At 43.4% G+C, this 21,306-nt stretch overlaps 2 protein-coding genes across 5 annotated transcripts in view; one reads left to right on the top strand and one right to left on the bottom strand.

Annotated features, from left to right (window-relative positions):
• The window catches only part of cadm2a (cell adhesion molecule 2a), a 307,569-nt gene that overhangs the window by 79,044 nt on the left and 207,219 nt on the right, over positions 1 to 21,306 (top strand). The gene's annotated exons all lie outside the window — the stretch shown is intronic.
• Positions 10,226 to 12,768, bottom strand: LOC133466992 (mucin-1-like). Of its 2 annotated transcripts, none has more exons than XM_061751333.1 (2): positions 12,374 to 12,768; positions 10,226 to 11,851 (listed from the first exon to the last, which is right to left on the bottom strand). In XM_061751333.1, exons 1-2 carry the CDS (start codon positions 12,479 to 12,481, stop codon positions 11,021 to 11,023), a joined length of 939 nt encoding a protein of 312 aa, XP_061607317.1. In that variant the 5' UTR covers positions 12,482 to 12,768; the 3' UTR covers positions 10,226 to 11,020. The 2 variants fall into 2 exon arrangements, 1 of the variants encoding a protein (XP_061607317.1); XR_009785104.1 differs by having other exon boundaries at positions 11,710 to 12,202; positions 12,374 to 12,493.

Raw genomic sequence — 21,306 nt, forward strand, 5'->3', positions numbered from 1 at the left:
AAAAGTCAAACGCTATTATGTTCGGACTTACTCTAACCCTCTTTAATCAAGTTCATTATTTTTAAAATGGCAAGCTAAAATATGTCTTTAGAAGAAGAAGAAGAAGAATCATCTTTTATTGTCATGAACATGCATGCATGCACACAAAATTTGTTCTCTGCATTTAACCCATCACAGTGAACACATACACATGTTAGTGGAACACACTGGAGCAGGGGGCAGCTGAAGCGCCCGGGGAGCATTTCGGGGTATCAGTGTCTTGCTCAAGGACACCACAGCCGTGAGTCCGGGGGATGTTGGTGGATGGTCCAGTCGGGGTTTTGAACCTAGGTCCCCCACGGTGGCAGGCGATGATCTTAACCATTGGGCCACGGCTGCATATGCTTGCATTTTTTGGTAGAAAATCCTGTTAAATTACAATCATAGCAGGCTCTCTGGAAAAGTGAGCAGCAAGAACAGACTCCCTATTGATGTATTTACTTGATTCAAAACAGGATTATGCAATATCTCACTCCATCTACCTTGTTACTACAACTAATGAGTCTCTAATTTAGCCATCAAGAATATTTAGCCTGAATGCATTGCTCATCCTACCCTTATGTAATCAGATCAGTTCATGCACCGCCAGCTATAGTTATGGTTTTGGAGATAGCAATCTGAAGTATTTCTATTTCCAACTTTCCTTTTGGAAAATAATGAAAAGGGTGATTGCGTAAGTCTTGGCCCACTGTCTTATTACAGTGATGCATTTTTATTCTTGTGAGACTGATGGGACAGGACAGTCTCAGTCTGTCATCTTTTGAATAAAATTTGGACGCCTAAAAATATACAGCATAAAAAAAAAATACAGTGGAATGAGAATTTTGCATGCCACTATTGCTGCAAAAAAAAAGTTTACAAACTCACTACATTTAATATTTTAGACCTTAAATTAAGCACTGTTTAGAAATCTAAATTCGACATATTAAAAATTTGGCTGACTAGGGTTTTCTGTCCTGAAAAAATACGCATATACCATATATATATTTATTTGGTGTGCTGATTTTGTTTGACCCAAAGGTGGTGGGAGGGGGTCGACCATAGAACATGAAATGGTACTCATTGCAAAGTCAAAAAGCTGTACTGGCTGAACAGTACATTATGGCTAAGTCGAAAAAAGTAGTCCAAGAGAGTGATAAATGATTCAGTTCTGAATCGTTTCACTGGCTTTGTTTGCCCATTGTTGTCTGAGTGACATTTTGATGCAATTGACACACATTCTATTGTGTCTGTGCAGTGAAAGATGCTTTCAGTAATGATCCTTCCTTCCTGCAGACCGAGAGAAAGCGAGCGAGAGAGTATTGTGTATCCCTGTTTAAATAACACGAGACGACAAAGCAAGGGAGACATTTTGTATGCTTATGAAAGTCTTATTGACAACAGATTTAGGCACAGAAGAATCCCAATAACAACCCTGACGGCATTACTGTAGAAAGATGCTAAGAAATATGTGCAAAATAAATACCAGTGTTTTTGAGGGAAAGAAACGTCATACTAATGTTATATATTGACTTGTTACAACAAAGTTTAGGAAAGCTACAAATAAAGCTACACAAGACATGGAGCATACTTTTAAAACAATGTAATTTAATCAATGGATTTATGTGGCATTGACCAAATGGTATACTGTACAGTTAACCCCTTTTCATCATGGGGAGACCCAACCGCCATGGGTAAAATCTGCAATATATAGAGAGACAGTATAAAAAATATTTTTTGAATATAGTTTTGCCCCTCTCACATACTTAAACACATTTAAACTTCTTAAAACACACGTTTTAAACATATTTAAACACAATGTTTTTAAATACTGTACGTATTGTTCAGTCTGTGTGTTAGATCTGTTCCTTTAAGAGGTGGGACCTGGTTGAGCGGCGTGTGACATTGGGTCTGCAAGTGAGTGTCTGGGTGTGTGCTGTGGCCGACAGCAGCTCCTGTGGTCCCGTGAGTGTTGTGAGTCATTGTGTTTGTGTTTTACTGTTCTCCTGGGAGCTTGCTGTTCCCACAATTGTGGGCATTACGGATTTGCATTATAGAGCGGTTATTTTTTTCAGTAGAAAGTATTAGATGCATTCTACACACACACACACACACACACACAGAAAAATATATATATAGGTGAACTATGATACCGATCATTTTATAACTAATAACTAAAATGGCCATGCACATAAAATTTTCATTGATTTATTTCATATCTGCGGTTCGGCTTTGTGGCCTCACCTAACCCAAACTGTCCCATAGGGGAATAACGGAATATGTGGTGGAAAACTTGACCTTTGTCAATTTTCACGGTTGGCTGGGCAAACCGAGTCTATTTGTCCCTGTGGAGAAAGACATGAGTGTTGAGCGCACGCCGTGACAATCTATCCCCTGTGTGCTGGTGGTTGGCCTCTTGTGGACAGCCGGCTTTACATCTGACATTTGGCCACAACTCACTTAAATCCCGGAAAGAGGGATGGCTGATCCACTTGAGCCCCAAATGGGAAATAAAACAGACGAAATATATATTTTTTAAGGGACATATAAAATTTCACATATCATGTGAGATCGTTACCAAAAGTTTCATTCCTCAGACCGTAACACATTATCCACCATTATTATTGCAGACCGAGATTATTTTTTTCGTGCACAATTTAGGTTACGTTAGGTTTTTTCTTATGTCAGACAAAGCTGGTGCAAAAACAAAGTTGCCTATGACCAGAACAACATAACACAGCTATGGATAGGCATACCTTGATTATTCAATTGAAGTGATTGTTTATTAATCTTGTCTTGAAGCAACTGAGGCAAAAAAAAAAAGAGTGTACTACTTGGATGTAACCAACAAAGGCGCTAGCTGATTCAGGCTCAACTACTTTGCTGTCTAACAAAGTATGACATCAACTATGGGAAGCTGAACTACATCCATGCCACGGCACAACTCTGGATATCACAAATTGGTTCATTACATCATTGAAACAGGAGTTCAGAACATTCAGAGAGTGATTTCTCTATTGTGTTAAGAACAAAAATAATAGTCAATGAATCGGTTATTTGTTAATTTTGTTGAGCGTTGATTTTCCTATAGCTTTAACAAATCTCATGAGGCTTTAGGTTGTTTTGTTTCATACTGGAACTCTGGGGCCTTCATCAAGGGCATGAGAGTTATGAAATACCAGTCAGTGTTGGCATGAAACCTTCAGAGGCGAATTTCCCTGGCCGGAGCCCAGATCTGAATCCAAATAAACATCCATGGGTTGACCTCAGGGGGATGTGCACAAGTGATCCTCTTGCAATCTGACACATTTGGAGCACTTTGGCAAGGAAGTGAGCAAATTATACCAAGTCAAGATGTACTGTGGTGACAAAATACAACTAAAGAAATGCAACAAAGTGCATCAGCAAAATCTGCCTCACAGATCTGAGGTTCAGTGTTCAAAAATCCACTTCGGCCTTCGCTCGTGGAGTTTGCATGTTGCATGTTACTACAGCTTCCTCACACGTTCCAAAAACATGGATGTTCGGTTTACTGAAGACTAAATTGTCCAGACAGTGTGAATGGTTGCTCATGTGCGGCAATTTGGCCGGCAACCACAATTCTCCCCCAAAGTCAGCTGGAAAGACTCGAGCACACCCGACACCTTAATGAAGACATGCAGCTGTTGTAATGTTTTTGTTTAAAGTCTTGAAACAAATGTTATTTTTAAACTGTATTATAAAGAATTTAGTGGAACATATTGGCGCTGTTGGCCGGAGACCTCGTATGTCCAAATATGGTCAATTTAGTATTTTTTTTCCACAAATCAATACTATTGGTCTCCACGTTGTATGTTGTTTTTACACATTATTAACCACTTTATGGTGTTGAAAATAGCTTGAAAATACATTTAATAACTCTCGTGAATGCTCAGCTGTCTCAGAAGTGTTCAGAAATTCAGTCTCTTCCCACACGCTGCCAGAGCCATGGGGCATTATTTGGCTTCAAGATTGAAAGTCTGATTGTTTTTTTAAGGCAACAGCGAGTGCAACTAGTTAGGTAGATACATTTGAGTTAGCCTTTTTTGTTTAAAATTGATCGCTATAATGCTTCAGTTAAGAAGGAACTGGTCTGGCACGAAGGTACAGTAAATGTGTGCAGATCCATTTACACCTACTAAACTGCTTAGTTAGTGCATCATTTTATTTATTGCATTACTTATGCTCTAAGACTTTAGGGAAACAAGTTGGAAAGATGATGTGACCACAGTCGTTTGTCTTTGTGAAGTGTTAGAGGCTTTTTTTTTTTTTTTTTTTTACCAGTCAAGGTGGTGTTAACTCAAGCAAGATGGCATTTTCTTTTATTTCCTGAAAAGTAGTCTTTTTCAAGGGGCAAGAATTCTGGAGACAGCGACGATATAAATTGTATCAAATAATTATACATCTGATCCATCTTTTGGCTTTAGCCTTAAGTACAGTACCCAGGAAAGTGTTTGTGGAAGGGTTCTTGGTTTACATGTGTTCCAATCATTATAACTAGTAATGCTGAAACGTTAAACAATGTGGGTCTATCTATGCCGAATGTGCTGGCAGGAAGCAGCTCATTTAAATGTTTCACACCATTAAGTACACAGAAGATGCTTCGATTTGCTCACTGCATCTTGCACAGTTCTAATTCTTTAATGCTGACCTCATTGTCTCTTCTTGTTTTCCCTTGTAGGTGAGTGGCAGAACCCTTTGCTGTACGTGGTGGAGAAGCTCTGTGGGGTTTGTCGTCCCTTCATGGACTTTATCTTCCTTTTTTCAATTACTTTTTGTCCTGAGAGACTTTTGCTGCGATTCTTCAGGGCCGTGCTTGACTTCCGTAAACGACGCCTCATGAGAGACGCAGAAGTGACAATAGATAATCAGTATCCATATGCATTTTAGAATTTTGAGGACAAATCCATCGCTGCCAATATGTTTGTGCTCACTTGTGTAATGGGTCTATTTTGTGTGCAAGAGACTGTGGGAGCATGTGCCAGTTGCAGAGCCGTCCGTCTTGGCACCACTGTGTGTCTGCGTGTGCGTCGCTCCATTATCTTTGCGTCGGAACAGTTTTGCCATCCCATGCATCATCTACCCCGTCTGTCTCAGTGTCAGGCCCGATAACGGCGCCTATTGCCCACAAAGATGACTAATCAATAAAGCACAACAATGGGAACAACAGCTCGCCATCCTCCCATACACACACACATACCAATGGGCATGGACAACGTGGAAATATTGGCTCACTGTCTGCAAATATTGCACTGACTGCTGTGGGGGTGAGAGAGAGCGAGAGAGAGAGAGAGAGAGAGAGAGAATCTGTTGTTTTGTGATTTCAGATGTATGAAAGGCTCACACTTCCATAATCCTCCCACCATAACTGCTCTGACACCATACGTTTCTGTACAATTAAGAACAAAACATACATACTGGCTTATCTACAGCCAGACCCGTAATGAGTCACGCCTGTCAGTATTTCTGTGTGATGCAGAGGATGGTTCTTTTCATAAAGAATCTCCACTTACCCGCTTATTGCATCACATAAATGAATAAAAGACTTAAGAGAACCGGAGAATGTCCCCCCCCCCCCAATTGTTAATCTTTTTTTAGTCTACCTCTCGCTGAGATGTAATTCCCATCGACAGACATGCCAGTAGAAAAGCTTTGTCTGCTGTCCTGGTTCCACCCTTGAAGTGCCATTCTGACCCAATAAGTCCCTCATTCCTCTCGCCTTTTTGCGGCCTCCTCCCCTCCGTCCCCATCCTCTTCGCACTCACTCGCTCAGTTGCTCTTTCTCCCTCCGGTGGACACAATGCTGTAATTGAGTTTGTATTCAAGTCAATTAAAAGTGCAAGCCTAGCTAGAGACAAAACAAGTCTGCATAGTGGCTTTTTTGCCTCGGGCCTTCTCGTTATTTATTCAGTCCGCTCTTTATATCACTCAGTAGCCAAGAAAGCACAGGGCGGGCGCTTTCATTTCATGTCTATCATTAAACTGTTTTGACGTTGTTTACAATGTAATTTATCTTTCTGTATGATGCCCCACCCCCACCACAACAAAAAAAGGAAATCCTATTTAAATGGTAATTTAAACTTCCATTAGGTTGGGGCCTTTTGTGAGCGCCATACACAAGTTGCCCGCTTCTGTTTGAACAGTCGAGGCATGATTGTTTACCCCCAAAAAGACAAATATTTTTCAAACTGAAATATTAGATGTGTTGTCTTCTGTTGATGATACTTCCCCTTCGCTCGTTTAGAGTGACTGAAGTGATGCATGATAATTCAAAGTTCAAAAGGATCATCCAAGATGATAGAATGTCGCATCCTGATGCAAAATAACTTTGTAATCAGACGAAAAGTTCACTATGGTTTGAATAAGAAGCTCGGAGTTGCAAATTGGCTGCATAGGTCTATTTACATGTTTGGTATTGTAATGATATTCCACTGGTTGGACCTCAAAGCAGACACAGAGTGTAGGTGGACTAACTCAGTGTTTATTCCAATAAAGTACAGACAAAAGGTGCTTTTGACAAGGAGGCTTAGTATTTTCACGAACTAAAAAAAATAAGAAAATTGGGAAACATAGTGCTAATAATGAGTAAAGAAAATTACATTAAAGAAAGTACAAAATAAAAGACAAAAAATGAACATTTGACTCAGGGTTCTTTATCACCAGTGTCACTATCAAACTTATGAACTAAAAGGCAATGTGTGTGGAACTAATCCAATTGACTTAATATTCATTAATTAATGATTCAGCTAAAAGTAAAATATAGCATTGTTAAAATCGTTATTTGGAACTGTTTTATCACATCAAATGGTTTACATGTGCAAGTTTTAACTTGACTTCCTGTTTTAAGCTTGTAGCCTTTTATTTTGAAGGGTACACACCAGAACGCAGCATTTTGACACGAAAAGTAACTTCACACGGCACCAGTGTGTTTTTTGTTTTGTGTTTTTTTTTAATGCTTGGAACCAAATACTATAAAATGATTCCTTTCCTTACCCACTGATGAGGTTAGTGTTTGTGATACTGTGGGACAACGATTATGGGGATTTTGTCCCAATTCATTGTGATGTAAAGTTGCTATGGTGAAATTTTAGCTCAATGTTAAGCTTTTTTTTTTCTGTCATCAGCTCTTACGTTGGTTTGAAGACTAAAATAAACACTAAAACCCATCAGTGCAAAAGTGCAACTGACCGTTTACCTTGTTAGCTATCTCAATGTTGGCACAGACGTATTTTATTGTTCCACTAACCCAATTGACTGAGAGTTGACTTCACTGAAGCTCCGCGCTTTGTAGGATGAGGTTCGGAGTGCGTCAGACGCTACACATCGTGAAAGCCTCATTTGCACAATATAATCTTATTCCAAGTGTTGCACTGAGGCGACTGGTCATTAATTTTAACAAAGTTAAGACACACTTTTGAGCGCCGCCGCCGCCATTGGGCACAAGGACATCTTGGTGCGCGTTCTTCTTCTTCATTGGTTTTCACTTCTTATTCGGGGTCGGCGGACGAAGCAACGAAACTGGGAACCGAAATTTTTACATTTGAACGATTCCGGGAGAACCGAAAGGTTAGTCCTGGTTCCAATCGGTTCTCGATTCTCGTTGTCCAACCCTATCAATAGAGCACATTATCCATAGGTATATGGAAAATGACACATTTCTTTTACATTGTGTAAATGTAAACCGGTACCTAGGGTTTGCAAAAAAGGTGTACTTTCATTCCAATATATGTCATTCTAATTTTAAGTCTGGTTCGAATCTGGTTATCGTTTTTCTCTGTCATACAATTGTGCTGACTTACCTGCTGTACTGCTTCATCTTTAATGGATGTGACAGAATATTCATCAAATCATCTAACAGCCTTACACAATGCATCTTGGCTGAGATATATTAACTGAAGTTAACTGGTGTCTGCAACTACACCGCAGAAATGGATAATTCACATCAACAACACATCTAGTGTATTTCTTGGTGTGATCATGTACAGCTTCCCTCTTTGACTCTGTGCAGCATCCATTACATACATTTTCACAGGGACAGTAGCGAGGACATGAATAAGTGAGGAAGTGATTGATGTTTCGTGCCTGGTCCTGTAAAGGAGGAGGTGCGTGTTCGGTCAATACCTGTATCAATAGCAGTTGAGGTGATTGTACTCTAAGCGACTGGTTTAATGTATAACAGCTTAGACACAATAAGAGGATGGAGGCATTGTTGGATTTGAAATAACACATTTGTCCTCTTTCTTTCCTCAGTCTTGTTTACCGATCAGTTATTTTTTCCATGCTCCATGTTTTTGTGCATCTATGCATTATTCAGTTTCCTTTCTATTTCATTATTTCCTTCTTTTGCACACATGCGTGGGCATTATGTACAGTACATAAGTGCAAATACACTCATGCACGACACAACACTTGTTAATTCCAGTAATACCTGTCAAACTCCTCGAAGTGACAGAATCACTCTGCTAACACAATCTTGTTCCACCATCACCATGACGTGTGTATTACATTATTTTTAGTTTCATTATACAGTAGTTAACAAATTCTTTAGTTAATAAAGTTTTTTTTTGATGGCAACAGTTTGAATTAGGTCCCTCAGATTATTTCCAATGTGAACATTTTTGGGGGAATTAGAACAACTTGGAAGTCAACCGTCATCACAGAAAGGAGGTTAGGTATAGGACAGTTTTTCCTTAATACCCTCCACGTGCCCTAATTTTGGGCCGGCCACTTGAATAAATAAATGCCTCATATAGATTCCTCCTTTTTCACCTTAAGGAAGAAAAATATGCACATGTGCGCTCACAACATTTAGCTCGGGAAGTAGGCACATCAGTGTTTTCAAAAGCAACGGCAGGCTTCCAATTTGGGCACAAAACGTTCCCATTTACTTGTTGACCCGCTAGACTCTCAAGAACATTGACACAGTAAATCACTTAACAGTGGTAAGAGACACAATACATTTTGGTAAGCTTTTATGAACTCATGCAAAGAAAATTATGTAGAAGATGAGTATGACTGATATTCACATCCTCTGTGTTATCCATTGTGAACAAATGTTGTTAGAGAAAGCGATTAAGTCTTCTGCCCCAAACCTTTAGGAAATATGTGCCCTTCTGATGCATCCTGTCATTCTAAATAGAAATTCAAAGTTAAACCTTAAATGAAATCCATGCATTATTATTTTTATTTTTTATCTTTAAAACATTTTATCCACTCTGAACGAATACAGTGAGGGTATATCAGCAGATATTTCTTACAATCTGACATTCTGTGGCCTAGCAAAAAAATTTTTTTGCTCTGAGCACAGGCTTTGTGTGTTGCAAGGAATGTGATAACGCTGTGGAATATAGATTGTGAAATCTGCATAGGGAGAACTCCATCTGTCGAACATTTTATCTCCATGGTAGCAGTTCTTCGTTGTCTTTCTTGTTCATTTCACCTTTCTTCTCTCTGTTTCCATGGTGACTGAATGCAGGTACAAGTTGATTATACACTTAAGGTTGCTCAATTTGGACTCACCTGCATGGATGGCCTAATAAACATTTAATGGATCTATTATGCCTTTCCCCTTTTCAGTCAAATATATTTCAAAATGGGGAGTTAACTACATTTAGCTTGAAATATTAAGATGGCTTAGTTCTGGGTTTGCCACGGTCAGCCCGCATCGCCTCTTGTAATGTGTAGTGTTGGACCAGCCTTGACACCCGTCATGTTGTATTAGCGCTAGCACCTTAGCTAATGTTACTGTTCATTTGTGTGCAAACTTTGCCTAACGCTAACATGATTAGATGTTTATTCCAAAACACTAATATAAAACAGGCAACTTTTTTTTTTTCTTTTCGTCTTTAGCTTCTGACCCTATCTTTGTCGCCTAACAATTTCATAGTTGCAGATAGAGTGAATTTGAATTTGCCAGAGTGGCTTACATGGTACTTTAGGAGCCCAAGAGCAAAACATTGCCTAAATATTCTTTCCTTCTGCTTTAAACATGGCCTGTTCAACAAGTCAACTTGTTTATCACATCAGTGTCCGTTTCTTGGGCTATTGAGCTTGCAGAGATATTAGCAGCAATATTTCTTGCCTCTCTGGATCTCCACTGCATTCTTTAAATTAAGCTCTGATTCGTTTTGAGTCCAAGTATTTGATTTGGGTTTTGGTTTTATTGGTTTCAGGACATCATAATCTTGTTTATTAGAACATATGTTATTGTACACAAAAGAATAAGCTTTTGGAAGCTCCCATCAGCATGCTTAACATACAGTGGTGGCTTGAAATACGAGTTTAATTTGTTCTGTGACCACACTCGTAACTCAAATCGTCAATCCCAATTGAAATAAATAGAAATGTCCTCAATCCGTTCCAGCATCCACACAACTCAAAAAGTTTTGTAATGCGTTTTTTGATGAGGAAAATATTGTCAAGATTGTTTTTTTCCGAAGGAAAGGAAGGCAAGGCAAAATCATGGAGGACCCAAGTGCAGGGAAGCTGGGAGGCAAGGCAGGTGTGCAGGAGTGTCAAAAAATAATATTTAATTTCCAAAAAAGGGCAAACAAGGAACATGGATAAAGCAAATTAAACAAAGTCCCACAATAGATGGCCAAAGTAACAAAAACACTTGAATAAACCAAAAATGGAACCAAAACATGGTGAGGAAGATGTGGAACAGACAGGGACAATAACACCTGACAATGACATTCTACAATGAAGTGAAAGAAACCAGTGAACTAAATACAAACAGTTTGAAGAGACAACAAGGAACACCTGGACAAGACTAGTGGCTGGTGAGAGCCGATTGGTCGACGACAACAGGTGGACAATAAATGAGCACACAAACATATGGAACACAGGAAAACATGGAACAAAACTAAACAACCCAAACCAAAACAGTACCACCCTCTGAAGGAATGGATCCCAGACGTACACCAAAAGTTACAACTAAAAAGTTACCAATCCAGGGTCGGTGGAAGGGGGCCTGGAGGAGGGTTCAGAGTCCACCCCTTAGGTCAGTCTGGTGGCCATCCAGGCCACCCGAGGTGAGGTACTTGGCTGAGCGGTTCAGGTTGTCGTCCAAGACACCAAGCACCAGGGTCTTTACAGGGCCATTCAGCCAGACGATCATGGTGCCGAACCCAATGGTAATGCAGGGGCCAGGCAATAGGGTCTGGTGGGCGCCGCCAGATCGAGATTGGGAGGCGGCCGCTGGACGAGCGCTGCCGGAGCGAGGACGGAAGCCTGGCGCAGCTGCCGAGGAGCCGGAAGGGGAGCCTGGCGCGGCTGCCGGGGAGCCGGAAGGGGCGCCTGGCGCGGCTGCCGGGGAGCCGGAAGGGGCGCCTGGCGCGGCTGCCGGGGAGCCGGAAGGGGCGCCTGGCGCGGCTGCCGGGGAGCCGGAAGGGGAGCCTGGCGCGGCTGCCGGGGAGCCGGAAGGGGAGCCTGGCGCGGCTGCCGGGGAGCCGGAAGGGGAGCCTGGCGCGGCTGCCGGGGAGCCGGAAGGGGAGCCTGGCGCGGCTGCCGGGGAGACGGAAGGGGAGCCTGGCGCGGCTGCCGGGGAGACGGAAGGGGAGCCTGGCGCGGCTGCCGGGGAGCCGGAAGGGGAGCCTGGCGCGGCTGCCGGGGAGCCAGAAGGGGAGCCTGGTGCGGCTGCCGGGTGCAGCTGCCGTGGAGCCGGAAGGGGAGCCTGGCGCAGCTGCAGAGGAGCCGGAAGGGGAGCCTGGCGCAGCTGCAGAGGAGCCGGAAGGGGAGCCTGGCGCAGCTGCAGAGGAGCCGGAAGGGGAGCCTGGCGCAGCTGCAGAGGAGCCAGAAGGGGAGCCTGCCGCAACTGCCGAAAGGGTCAGAGTGCACAGGGACTCGGGTAGGTGAACTCGGAAAAACGGGTGGTACGGAACGAGGTGGTTTGGGCGCAGGTTTGGATGGCGGTGACTTAATTGGGGGTGTGGAACAAGGAGTGGGAACTGGTGAAAAATTAAGTGACTTGGGAACAGAGGGGGAAAAAAAAAAAACGGACAAAATTTGACCTTTACTTGGGCGCCTCCGTTGGCCACCACGCGGCCGTCCCGGATAAATGGCTAAACGGGTGCCCAAGTACAGGTCAGAGGAGAAGGACTCTGGGTTGGACTCGCAGGGGTTGGAAAAGGGGAGACATGACAAAAACTGACTAGGATGGGAAAAACTAGGGAAGGAATCGGGGGGGGGAAGGAGGAAGAAAAAAAAAAGTGTCAGAATCAGAAAAATCTGAATCTAAAAAACAATGTGAAGGTAAAATTGTAGGGCATTGGGAAAAACTAGGAAAAGTGGGGGACACGGGTGAAAAGGACAGAGAAGACTGAATGATAGGGCTTACTGGAGGAGGGTAGTTATGGTTGGCAGGCTGAGGGCGCTGGGAGGCAGACTGGTGGCGTGCACGGTGACGCAGCGTTCTTCCCGCTGAGTCCTGTTTTGGTTGGTTCATTCTGTTGTGATTGTTTTTTTTCGAAGGAGAGGAAGGCAAGGCCAAAACATGGAGGACCCAAGTGCAGGGGATCAGAGAGGCAAGGCAGGAGTTCGGGAGTCTCCAAAAAATATTTAATCTCCAAAAAAAGAGCGAACATGGATAAAGCAAATTAAACAAAGTCCCACAATAGATAACCAAATTAACAAAGAAACACTTGAATAAACCAAAAATGGAAACAAAACATGACTGATGAGTAAGATGTGGAACAGACAGAGACAATGACAACAGACAATAACATACCACAAAGACAATGAACTGGCAAGAAGTGAAATAAACCAAGGAACTAAATACAAACAGATTGACGAGACAACGAGGAACACCTGGACAAGACACGAGTGGCTGGAGAGAACTGATTGGTCGATACTAGCTAAAAGGTTGACGACAACAGGTGGACACAATAACTAAATGAGCACACAACAAGCATGGAACACAGGAAAAAATTGAACAAAACTAAACACAACCCAAACCAAAACACAGACCATGAGAAATATCATGCTATAATATTGTATTTTATAAAAACACATGGTCATCCATCCATTTCCACTTATCCTCATTAGGGTTGCCTGTGTGCTAGAGCCTATCCCAGCTGACTCCAGGCGAGAGGCGGATGCCAGCCAATCGCAGACATGTAATAATTAAATAGTTAAATAGAACGTAAAGAATTAAACTGTTTGTTTATCACAATGAATTCATTGCAGCTCCTTCTGGTGTGCGTGACTTGGCCACCGGGGGGCCGTATAATACAGTCAAGAGTTTAACAACTACCCTATGAGACTCCATAAGCAGTTGTAATATTAGTCATTTTTCGCAGAGGATAAAGCATACAATGCCTGTGAGTATTGTTATGCTGTCTGTCTCCGTGTCTTGGTGCACCGTTTGTGTTCAAATATCAGTTGCTTAAAGCATTATTACACCACCACATAGAGACTGTTCGTTAGCATGTCTATAGCATTTTGCAATATTTGTTAGCATTAAGCTAGACATCCCCAAGGCAAATCTATGTGGTTGTTTAAATTTTCTTTGTTTGATGTTTAGTTTGGCAGTAAACCTCACCTGAGCGGTATTAAACAGGTTGAAGCATCTTTTTCCCCCCAAAAAAATGTTTCTCCATCTGCCAAACTGCTGTTTTTTGTGACGTGAGTTAAACTGAGTACTCCCACCATACAGCCCTGCAATCGCAATTATTTGCTCATGAGTCATAGCAAAACATGGGCCGAATGATGGCTTGTGTCGCAACAAACTATGTAAATGTGCTCACACGTATCTCAAGGGACCGCTGTACTGTATATGGTACTGTATTTCCTCAAATACCGGCCTCTGCTCTTATAGATGCCATTCACTAATTAATTACTGTATGTATCGTCCACCTGAATAAACATTGCAATTCCCCCAGAATAAATATTCTTTAAAAAAAAAAAAGATGGCTTTACATTAACACCACACTGCCTACAGAATAAATGTGGCATCTGTGAAGCTGGTTAACTGTGAAGTTTAAATAAAAGTGCTGCTTTCTTTCATTTTCCACTTGAATTCAGTGTGCTCACTTTGTGTCTACAGGCATGTTTTTATTATGTATAATTCCCCTCTATGTTCATAATTATATGTGGGTCGAATGTAATCATCATTACACATCTCATCCCATAGCGCAGGGGTGTCAAACTCAAATTCACGGTGGGCCAAAATTAAAAATTGGGACATCGCGGGCCAAACTCAATATACAATGAGTTTTCCCTTCTTTCCAGAAATGTAGCGTTAAAGTTTATCATATGACAACAAACTTAAATTTTGCTTAAACACTGAATCTGGAATAAAGAAACTTTAATATTATAAACACAAGAAATCTAATTAGCTATAAAAGACATCAGTGGTATTTGTTTGTTGTTTTGTATTTAAATAGATAACATAAATTCTTCTGGCTCTCCATCTTCTATTTATCTATCTCCAACCACCTTCCTTTTTAATGTAAATCTTTTTTCAAAGGCCAACAAAAAAACAACCCAAAGAAATAAGAATGTCGTTCAATAAAAATCCAAATTTCAAACTATTAACCGTCCCTGCCTAGGAGTTTATAAAGGGCATTAACAAAAACATTAATTCAATTATGTTATATTCTTTGTTACAGCCACGTTTCTCCGCACACGACAAACAGGTCTGTCTTTTACTTTAGTGAACAGACAATCTACCTCCCACCTGTCTTGGAAGTTAACCGTTTTCCATCTTTCGTTTGGCCATTTTTGGGAAGGGGAATTGTAAATTTGCTCGAGGAGACTGGTAGCATAGTTGCTAATGACTGCAACAGAAAGGGAAGGGGCGCTCGGCGGTCTCGACTGATGGGCCAACACACTAGCAAAGCATTCTGGGATTTGTAATATTAGTGGCGCATGTACTATATACTGGCGGCCCAGCTCTAATACACATTTGATATGGTCTTACAGGCCAAATATAATTACATCGTGGGCCAAATTTGGCCCCCGGGCCTGAGTTTGGCATATATGGCATAGCGGATGTAGTGGAATGACTCAACAGTGCCTTTGCTGGTTGCACCCAAATAGTGCACACAAATTTGCCTCACTTGCTTACAAGACACGATTTAATTAATTCCGCACAATCGACAGAATTCTTAATGTTCAATTAATGAATTTTTATGCGCTTGTAACCACCAGGCCCTTTATAAACACCGCAGCCATTGAAAAATATGAACACAGTGCACACTGGAGCTACAACGATAAGGCATGGATCCAGACTGGATATCTTTGTCAACTCATCCTAGCATGACGATGACAGGAAGTCATTGTGGAGGACGTGCATCGCGGTAGGAAATGGCGTGGATGAAACATCTCCCTGACTCCACTCATCAATTCTTTAGCAAGCTGCTGTCACCCCACTCTTCTCTCTCTTTCCTTGCTTCACTTGCTCTCTGTCTCTCTCTTTTTCTCTTTCTTTGTCTGCACTGGCTTTCTAGCTCTGCCTCAACACACAGGCATGTCAGGACGACTCAACCTGTGCCTTTGGTGATGTTAACAGAGTGACTTTTCGTAATCACCTTTTTATTTTTTAGGCAACATTAGCCGCCTTAGTTGTTTTAATAAAACTGCACCTGTAAATATTAGTTTTGTCTAACGTATTTCCTCATATTGACCAGAGATGTTTATTTACTCAAAATCAGAGCACCATTTTTTTTTCTTTTTTCATTAGGGGTAATGTAATGTAACTACCACAATACATGGTGGCATCAAATGTTATCGTAAACGTACTGTAGTTACAGACACCTACTGTTCCTGAGTGAAACAAGAAGGCCTCTATTTTGAGGTGTGGTCTTTATTCATTCAAGTGGAAGACACACTCACTCTGTGATTAATCTGGAGTGGATGTCACTATTTGAGGAAATATGTAAAATTTTAATGTACCGTCTATAATTGTAGATGTTGTTTGTAGTGTGTACTGTAACTGCCCTGCGATATTGAGAGGTGTTATTTTGTTTCCCTAATTTAGCAACGTGGGTGCACCACCCGTGCAAACACCCACAGCACGTATCGCTGTACAAATGACTCTATGACAGTGTCAATCCAAATTGAGCATTTATACAACAACCAAGATGGTTTAAATAACTTTAGGAATGCAACATTTCAGGTTCTCAGTGCAAGTTTGGCCCTTGGTTTAATTCTAAAAACAAAAATTTGGCTGTGTCTGCAAAGCAGGGAGAGCCTTAAATGAAAAAGATGATTCCCGCGACAGTAACTAACTAGGAAGTTTCAGGAATTGAATTGGAAAGTTTACACTTGGTAATTTGACCTGCACTAGGTTATCTTACCTGCACAACTCCGCAAGGTATAATTGCACAGGCCTGGCCATTACATGCTCTCTAACGCGAGCGACAAATCACCTCCTGCTGCCGCCTGGATTGAAATGCCGGTGAAAAACTGTTGCCCAGGTGTTTAAGTGTAGGCTCGGTGGTGCTTTTAGACGATTAAAAAACCAGACTTCACCTGGTTGAAGCATTCAAGCTCCCAGGTGCTTTCGTCTACATTTGTTTGTGTCATTTTAGTGTATTCACCTGCAACGAAACCTCTGTTGCGGTTTGCAGTGCTCTCGGCAAGCTTAGATTACCAGTGCTCTTTCACTCACATATTAAGACCATGCCCCTGTCATGTTTTTTGATCACTATACTTCCTATCTACCGGCTTTGTACGCTACACACGATTGCTGCTTACAATGGATGAATGCTCCGCGAACATGCAAAGAGTTTATATGCACGAGAATATCTATGTGAATGTGAATGACGACGTTAAATTTGCACCCTGCAAAGCATGGTGGCATGTAATATCAGTCCAGCTTCTGCTTTCATATTTTACCTTTTTAATGGCCCAATTATATGTGGTGCTGCCTGACAGGTAAAGAGAAAAAAAAACAACACCCTCCAATGTCTTGTTCACTCTGTCTGCGTCTCCCGCTGAGCTGGTGAGTCTGGCTGTCACGTTGAACCTGTTTGTGAATTAGAGGCTCTGCATTGTAGCAGGCGCTTCATTAAAATGATTAGCGCTTCTATTTGTAGCCCAACATTCTTTTTTTTGTTTTGTTTCCAGTTTAAAGGTTTGAGAAAGAGCAAGAGAGGATGACCCTTAGCTCAAATGACCAGCCAAAACAACTTTTAGTCATTGTAAGGCATCTTTAACCACTGGAAAACGGCTGTTATAAAATAATAATAATAATAATAATAATACATAAAAAAAATCCCCATCTTAAGTTTCCATTAAAGGAGACAATTAAAGGCAAGACAAGGAGACAATTTAAAACAATTACCAGGTGTCTGACATTGTTGTGTCAAAATATACAAGGGATAATGAATTACAGTACCCTTATCACATTGGTAAAAATCACTGTTTTGGGTGAGTAATATCGAGTCAAAAACAACCACAGTTTCATGATACAAAATTTTGCCAGCAGTCTTATGTTACATGTAGTGATCTTGGACTACAGGTAATTCCTTCTCACCATATGTTCTTATTATTTTAGGGATATCAAGATCACAGCGGGCGTGAAGGCGATCACATGGTGAAAAGAGATTATGTGCATTGTGTGTGACTACACATGGACCATGCATGTCAGCCATGCTCCTCTCTCAAGTCACTCTTTGAACTCGTTCTCAAGTTGAAGCCAGTGAAGATCTTTCGTCGAAGGCTTTGTTCTCCATCAAGAGTTTGACCTATTGAAAGAAGTCCCCACTCATTGAAAACATCCATCCATTCAACCATTTTCTACCGCTTATCCGAGGTTGGGTCGAGGGTAGGGACCATAGGTGAGCGTAGGGACATAGATCGACCGGTAAATTGAGAGCTTCGCCTTTCGGCTTAGCTCCTTCTTTACCACAACGGACCGATACAAAGTCCGCATCACTGCACACGCTGCACTGATCCGCCTGTCGATCTCCCGTTCCATTCTTCCCTCACTCGTGAACAAGACCCCAAGATACTTGAACTCCTCCACTTGGGGCAGGATCTCATCCCCGACCTGGAGAGGGCATGCCACCCTTTTTCGACTGAGGACCATGGTCTCAGATTTGGAGGTGCTGATTCTCATTCCAGCCGCTTCACACTGCGAACAGCTTCAGTGAGAGTTGGAGATCACGGCTTGATGAAGCCCACAGAACCACATCATCTGCAAAAAGCAGAGATGCAATACTGAGGCCACCAAACCGGACCCCCTCTACGCCTCGGCTGCGCCTTGAAATTCTGTCCATATAAGTTATGAACAGAATTGGTGACAAAGGGCAGCTTTGGCGGAGTCCAACCCTAACCAGAATGAGTCCGACTTTCTGCCGGATATGCAGACCAAACTCTGACTCCGGTCGTACAGGGACCGAACAGCCCATATCAGGGGGTTCGGTACCCCATACCCCCGAAGCACCCCCCACAGGACTCCCCGAGGGATACGGTCGAACGCCTTCTCCAAGTCCACAAAACACATGTAAACTGGTTGGGCAAACTCCCATGCACCCTCGAGGACCCTGCCGAGGGTGTAGAGCTGGTCTACTGTTCCACGGCCAAGACGAAAACCACACTGCTCCTCCTGGATCTGAGATTCAACTTCCCGACGGACCCGCCTCTCCTGAATCGAGGGGCTGAGGAGTGTGATCCCCCTGTAGTTGGAACACACCCTCCGGTCCCCCTTCTTAAAAAGGGCCTCACCGAACTCCTCCCATACGCGGGTTTTTGCTTCAGCGACCACCAAAGCTGCATTCCGCTTGGTCAACCGGTACCCATCAGCTGTCTCAGGAGTCCCACAGGCCAAAAAGGCCTGATAGGACTCCTTCAGTTTGACGGCATCCCTCACCGTTGGTGTCCAGCAATGGGTTCGGGGATTGCCGCCACGACAGGCACCAACCACCTTACGGCCGCCTCAGCAATGGAGGCGCGGAACATGGTCCACTCGGACTCGATGTCCCCCGCCTCCCCCGGAATGTGAGCAAAGTTCTGTCGGAGGTGGGAGTTGAAACTCCTTCTGACAGTGGATTCTGCCAGACGTTCCCAGCAGACCCTCACAATACGTTTGGGCCTGCCACATCGGACCAGCATCTCCCCCCCCCATCGGAGCCAACTCACCACCAGGTGGTGATCAGTTGACAGCTCTGCCCCTCTCTTCACCCGAGTGTCCAAGACATGCGGCCGCAAGTCCGATGACACGACCACAAAGTCGATCATCGAACTGCGACCTAGGGTGTCCTGGTACCAAGTGAACGTGTGGACACCCTTATGCTTGAACATGGTGTTCGTTATGGACAATCCGTGATGAGCACAGAAGTTGTACTAGAGCGGCTCCAACTACCGGAGACAAATTCCTTGTGTGTTTTGGACATACTTGGCAAATAAAGATGATTCTGATTCTGATCGGGGGGGCGTTCTGAGCCGCTTCTCCTCACTAGGGTCGTGGGCGTGCTGGAGCCTATCCCAGCTGTCATCGGGCAGGACGCAGGGTACACCCTGAACTGGTTGCCAGCCAATCGCAGGGCACATACAAACAAACAACCAACCATTCGCACTCACATTCACACCTACGGGCAATTTAGAGTCTCCAATTAATGCATGTTTTTGGGATGTGGGAGGAAACCGGAGTGCCCGGAGAAAACCCACGCAGGCACGGGGAGAACATGCAAACTCCACACAGGCGGGACCGGGGATTGAACCTGGGTCCTCAGAACTGTGAGGCTGACGCTTTAACCAGTCGGCCACCGTGCCGCCAGAGTTTGGACAATCCAGCTATTTATATGCTGCTTCATACTGTGATACTGTGATAGTCTACTCGTACTGACATACATAACCACATAAAAACTTTGTTAATCATAGTTAAAGACTACTGTATCATACATGTTCCACACCATCGAGTGCCACACTTTCCGTCCCTTGGCCAAAAGCACATATGGCAGATGTTACAAGAACACAGTCTTGACTGTGACTGCCAGGAAAATAGATGCCATTAAAATAAGTTTGCGGATGGTATGGTATGATTGAGTCTGAAGAAAACACTTTAATCCGGTGAACAGATGTTTTTCTGTTTCCCCTCCAGTTGTAGTTGCAAGTCAAACAGACTTTGCGTTCTTACACAGACAAAAACACCCACTTAGACTCAATTGATTGTGGAAGCAAAAAGCAGTAAACTACGGAATATGCTTAGTCCCCACTAAGTGTAACAAATAGTGACAGACCGATTATCGGCCGGGCCGATTATCGAAGCCGATATTTGGCATTTTCGCGCGTATCGGCATCGGCCTTTTTTTAAGCCGACGGTCAATAATTTATTACTGGGTTATTTCCGCTCTGATGGAGCCGTGGCGAGCCTCTCTGTCTGTAACTTCTTTCACCAGCATTGTCCTGCCCACAGCACCACCTGATTGGTTACCCGTGCAGAGCCACTGCACGGCTAACAGTACAATCAGCACGCAGTAAAAGCCATGCAATGCATGCACAATGCAAACCTAACGCCCACTAGTAGACAATGTGAAGAGGTTAGCTCGCAGGCTAACACCCAGGTAGCTGCTAATTGGCCACGTCAATCATATTAGTGGTGCCGGGGAGAGGTTTAACCACTTGAAACATCCATCCATCCATCCATCCATTTTCTACCACTTATTCGGGTCGGGTCGTGGGGGCAGTAGCTTTAGCAGGGACGCTCAGACTTCCCTCTCCCCAGCCACTTCATCCAGCTCTTCCAGGGGGATCCCGAGGCGTTCCCAGGCCAGCCGAAGGATGTAGTCTCTCCAGCGTTTCCTGGGTCGTCCCCGGGATCTCCTCCCGGTGGGACATGCCCGGAACACCTCACCAGGGAGGCGTCCGGGAGGGATCCAAATCAGATGCCCCAGCCACCTCATCTGACTCCTCTGGATGTGGAGGAGCAGCGGCTCTACTCTGAGATCCAAAACCCCAAGATACTTGAACTCCTCCACTTGGGGCAGGATCCCGCTTCACACTTTGCTGCGAACTGCTCCAGTGAGAGTTGGAGGTCACGGCTTGATGAAGCCAACAGAACCAAAAAAGCAGAGATGCAATACTCAGGCCACCAAACCGGACCCCCTCTACGCCTCGGCTGCACCTTGAATTTCTGTCCATAAAAGTTATGAACAGAATCGGTGACAAAGAGCAGCCTTGGCGGAGTCCATCCCTCACCGGGAACGAGTCCGACTTACTGCCGGATATGCGGACCAAACTCTGACTCCAGTCGTACAGGGACCGAACAGCCCATATCAGGGGGTTCGGTACCCCATACTACCGAAGCACCCTCCACAGGACTCC

The sequence above is a fragment of the Phyllopteryx taeniolatus genome, chromosome 17, assembly GCF_024500385.1.
Source record: "Phyllopteryx taeniolatus isolate TA_2022b chromosome 17, UOR_Ptae_1.2, whole genome shotgun sequence".
Taxonomy (NCBI): domain Eukaryota; kingdom Metazoa; phylum Chordata; class Actinopteri; order Syngnathiformes; family Syngnathidae; genus Phyllopteryx; species Phyllopteryx taeniolatus.

Excerpts from the sequence above, each read along its gene's own strand:
- LOC133466992 (XM_061751333.1), bottom strand. The coding sequence starts at position 12,481 with ATGAACCAACCAAAACAGGACTCAGCGGGAAGAACGCTGCGTCACCGT. Across the intron at positions 11,852-12,373 it reads ACCATAACTACCCTCCTCCA|TTGCGGCAGGCTCCCCTTCT; the intron begins GTAAGCCCTATC and ends CCCTTTCGGCAG.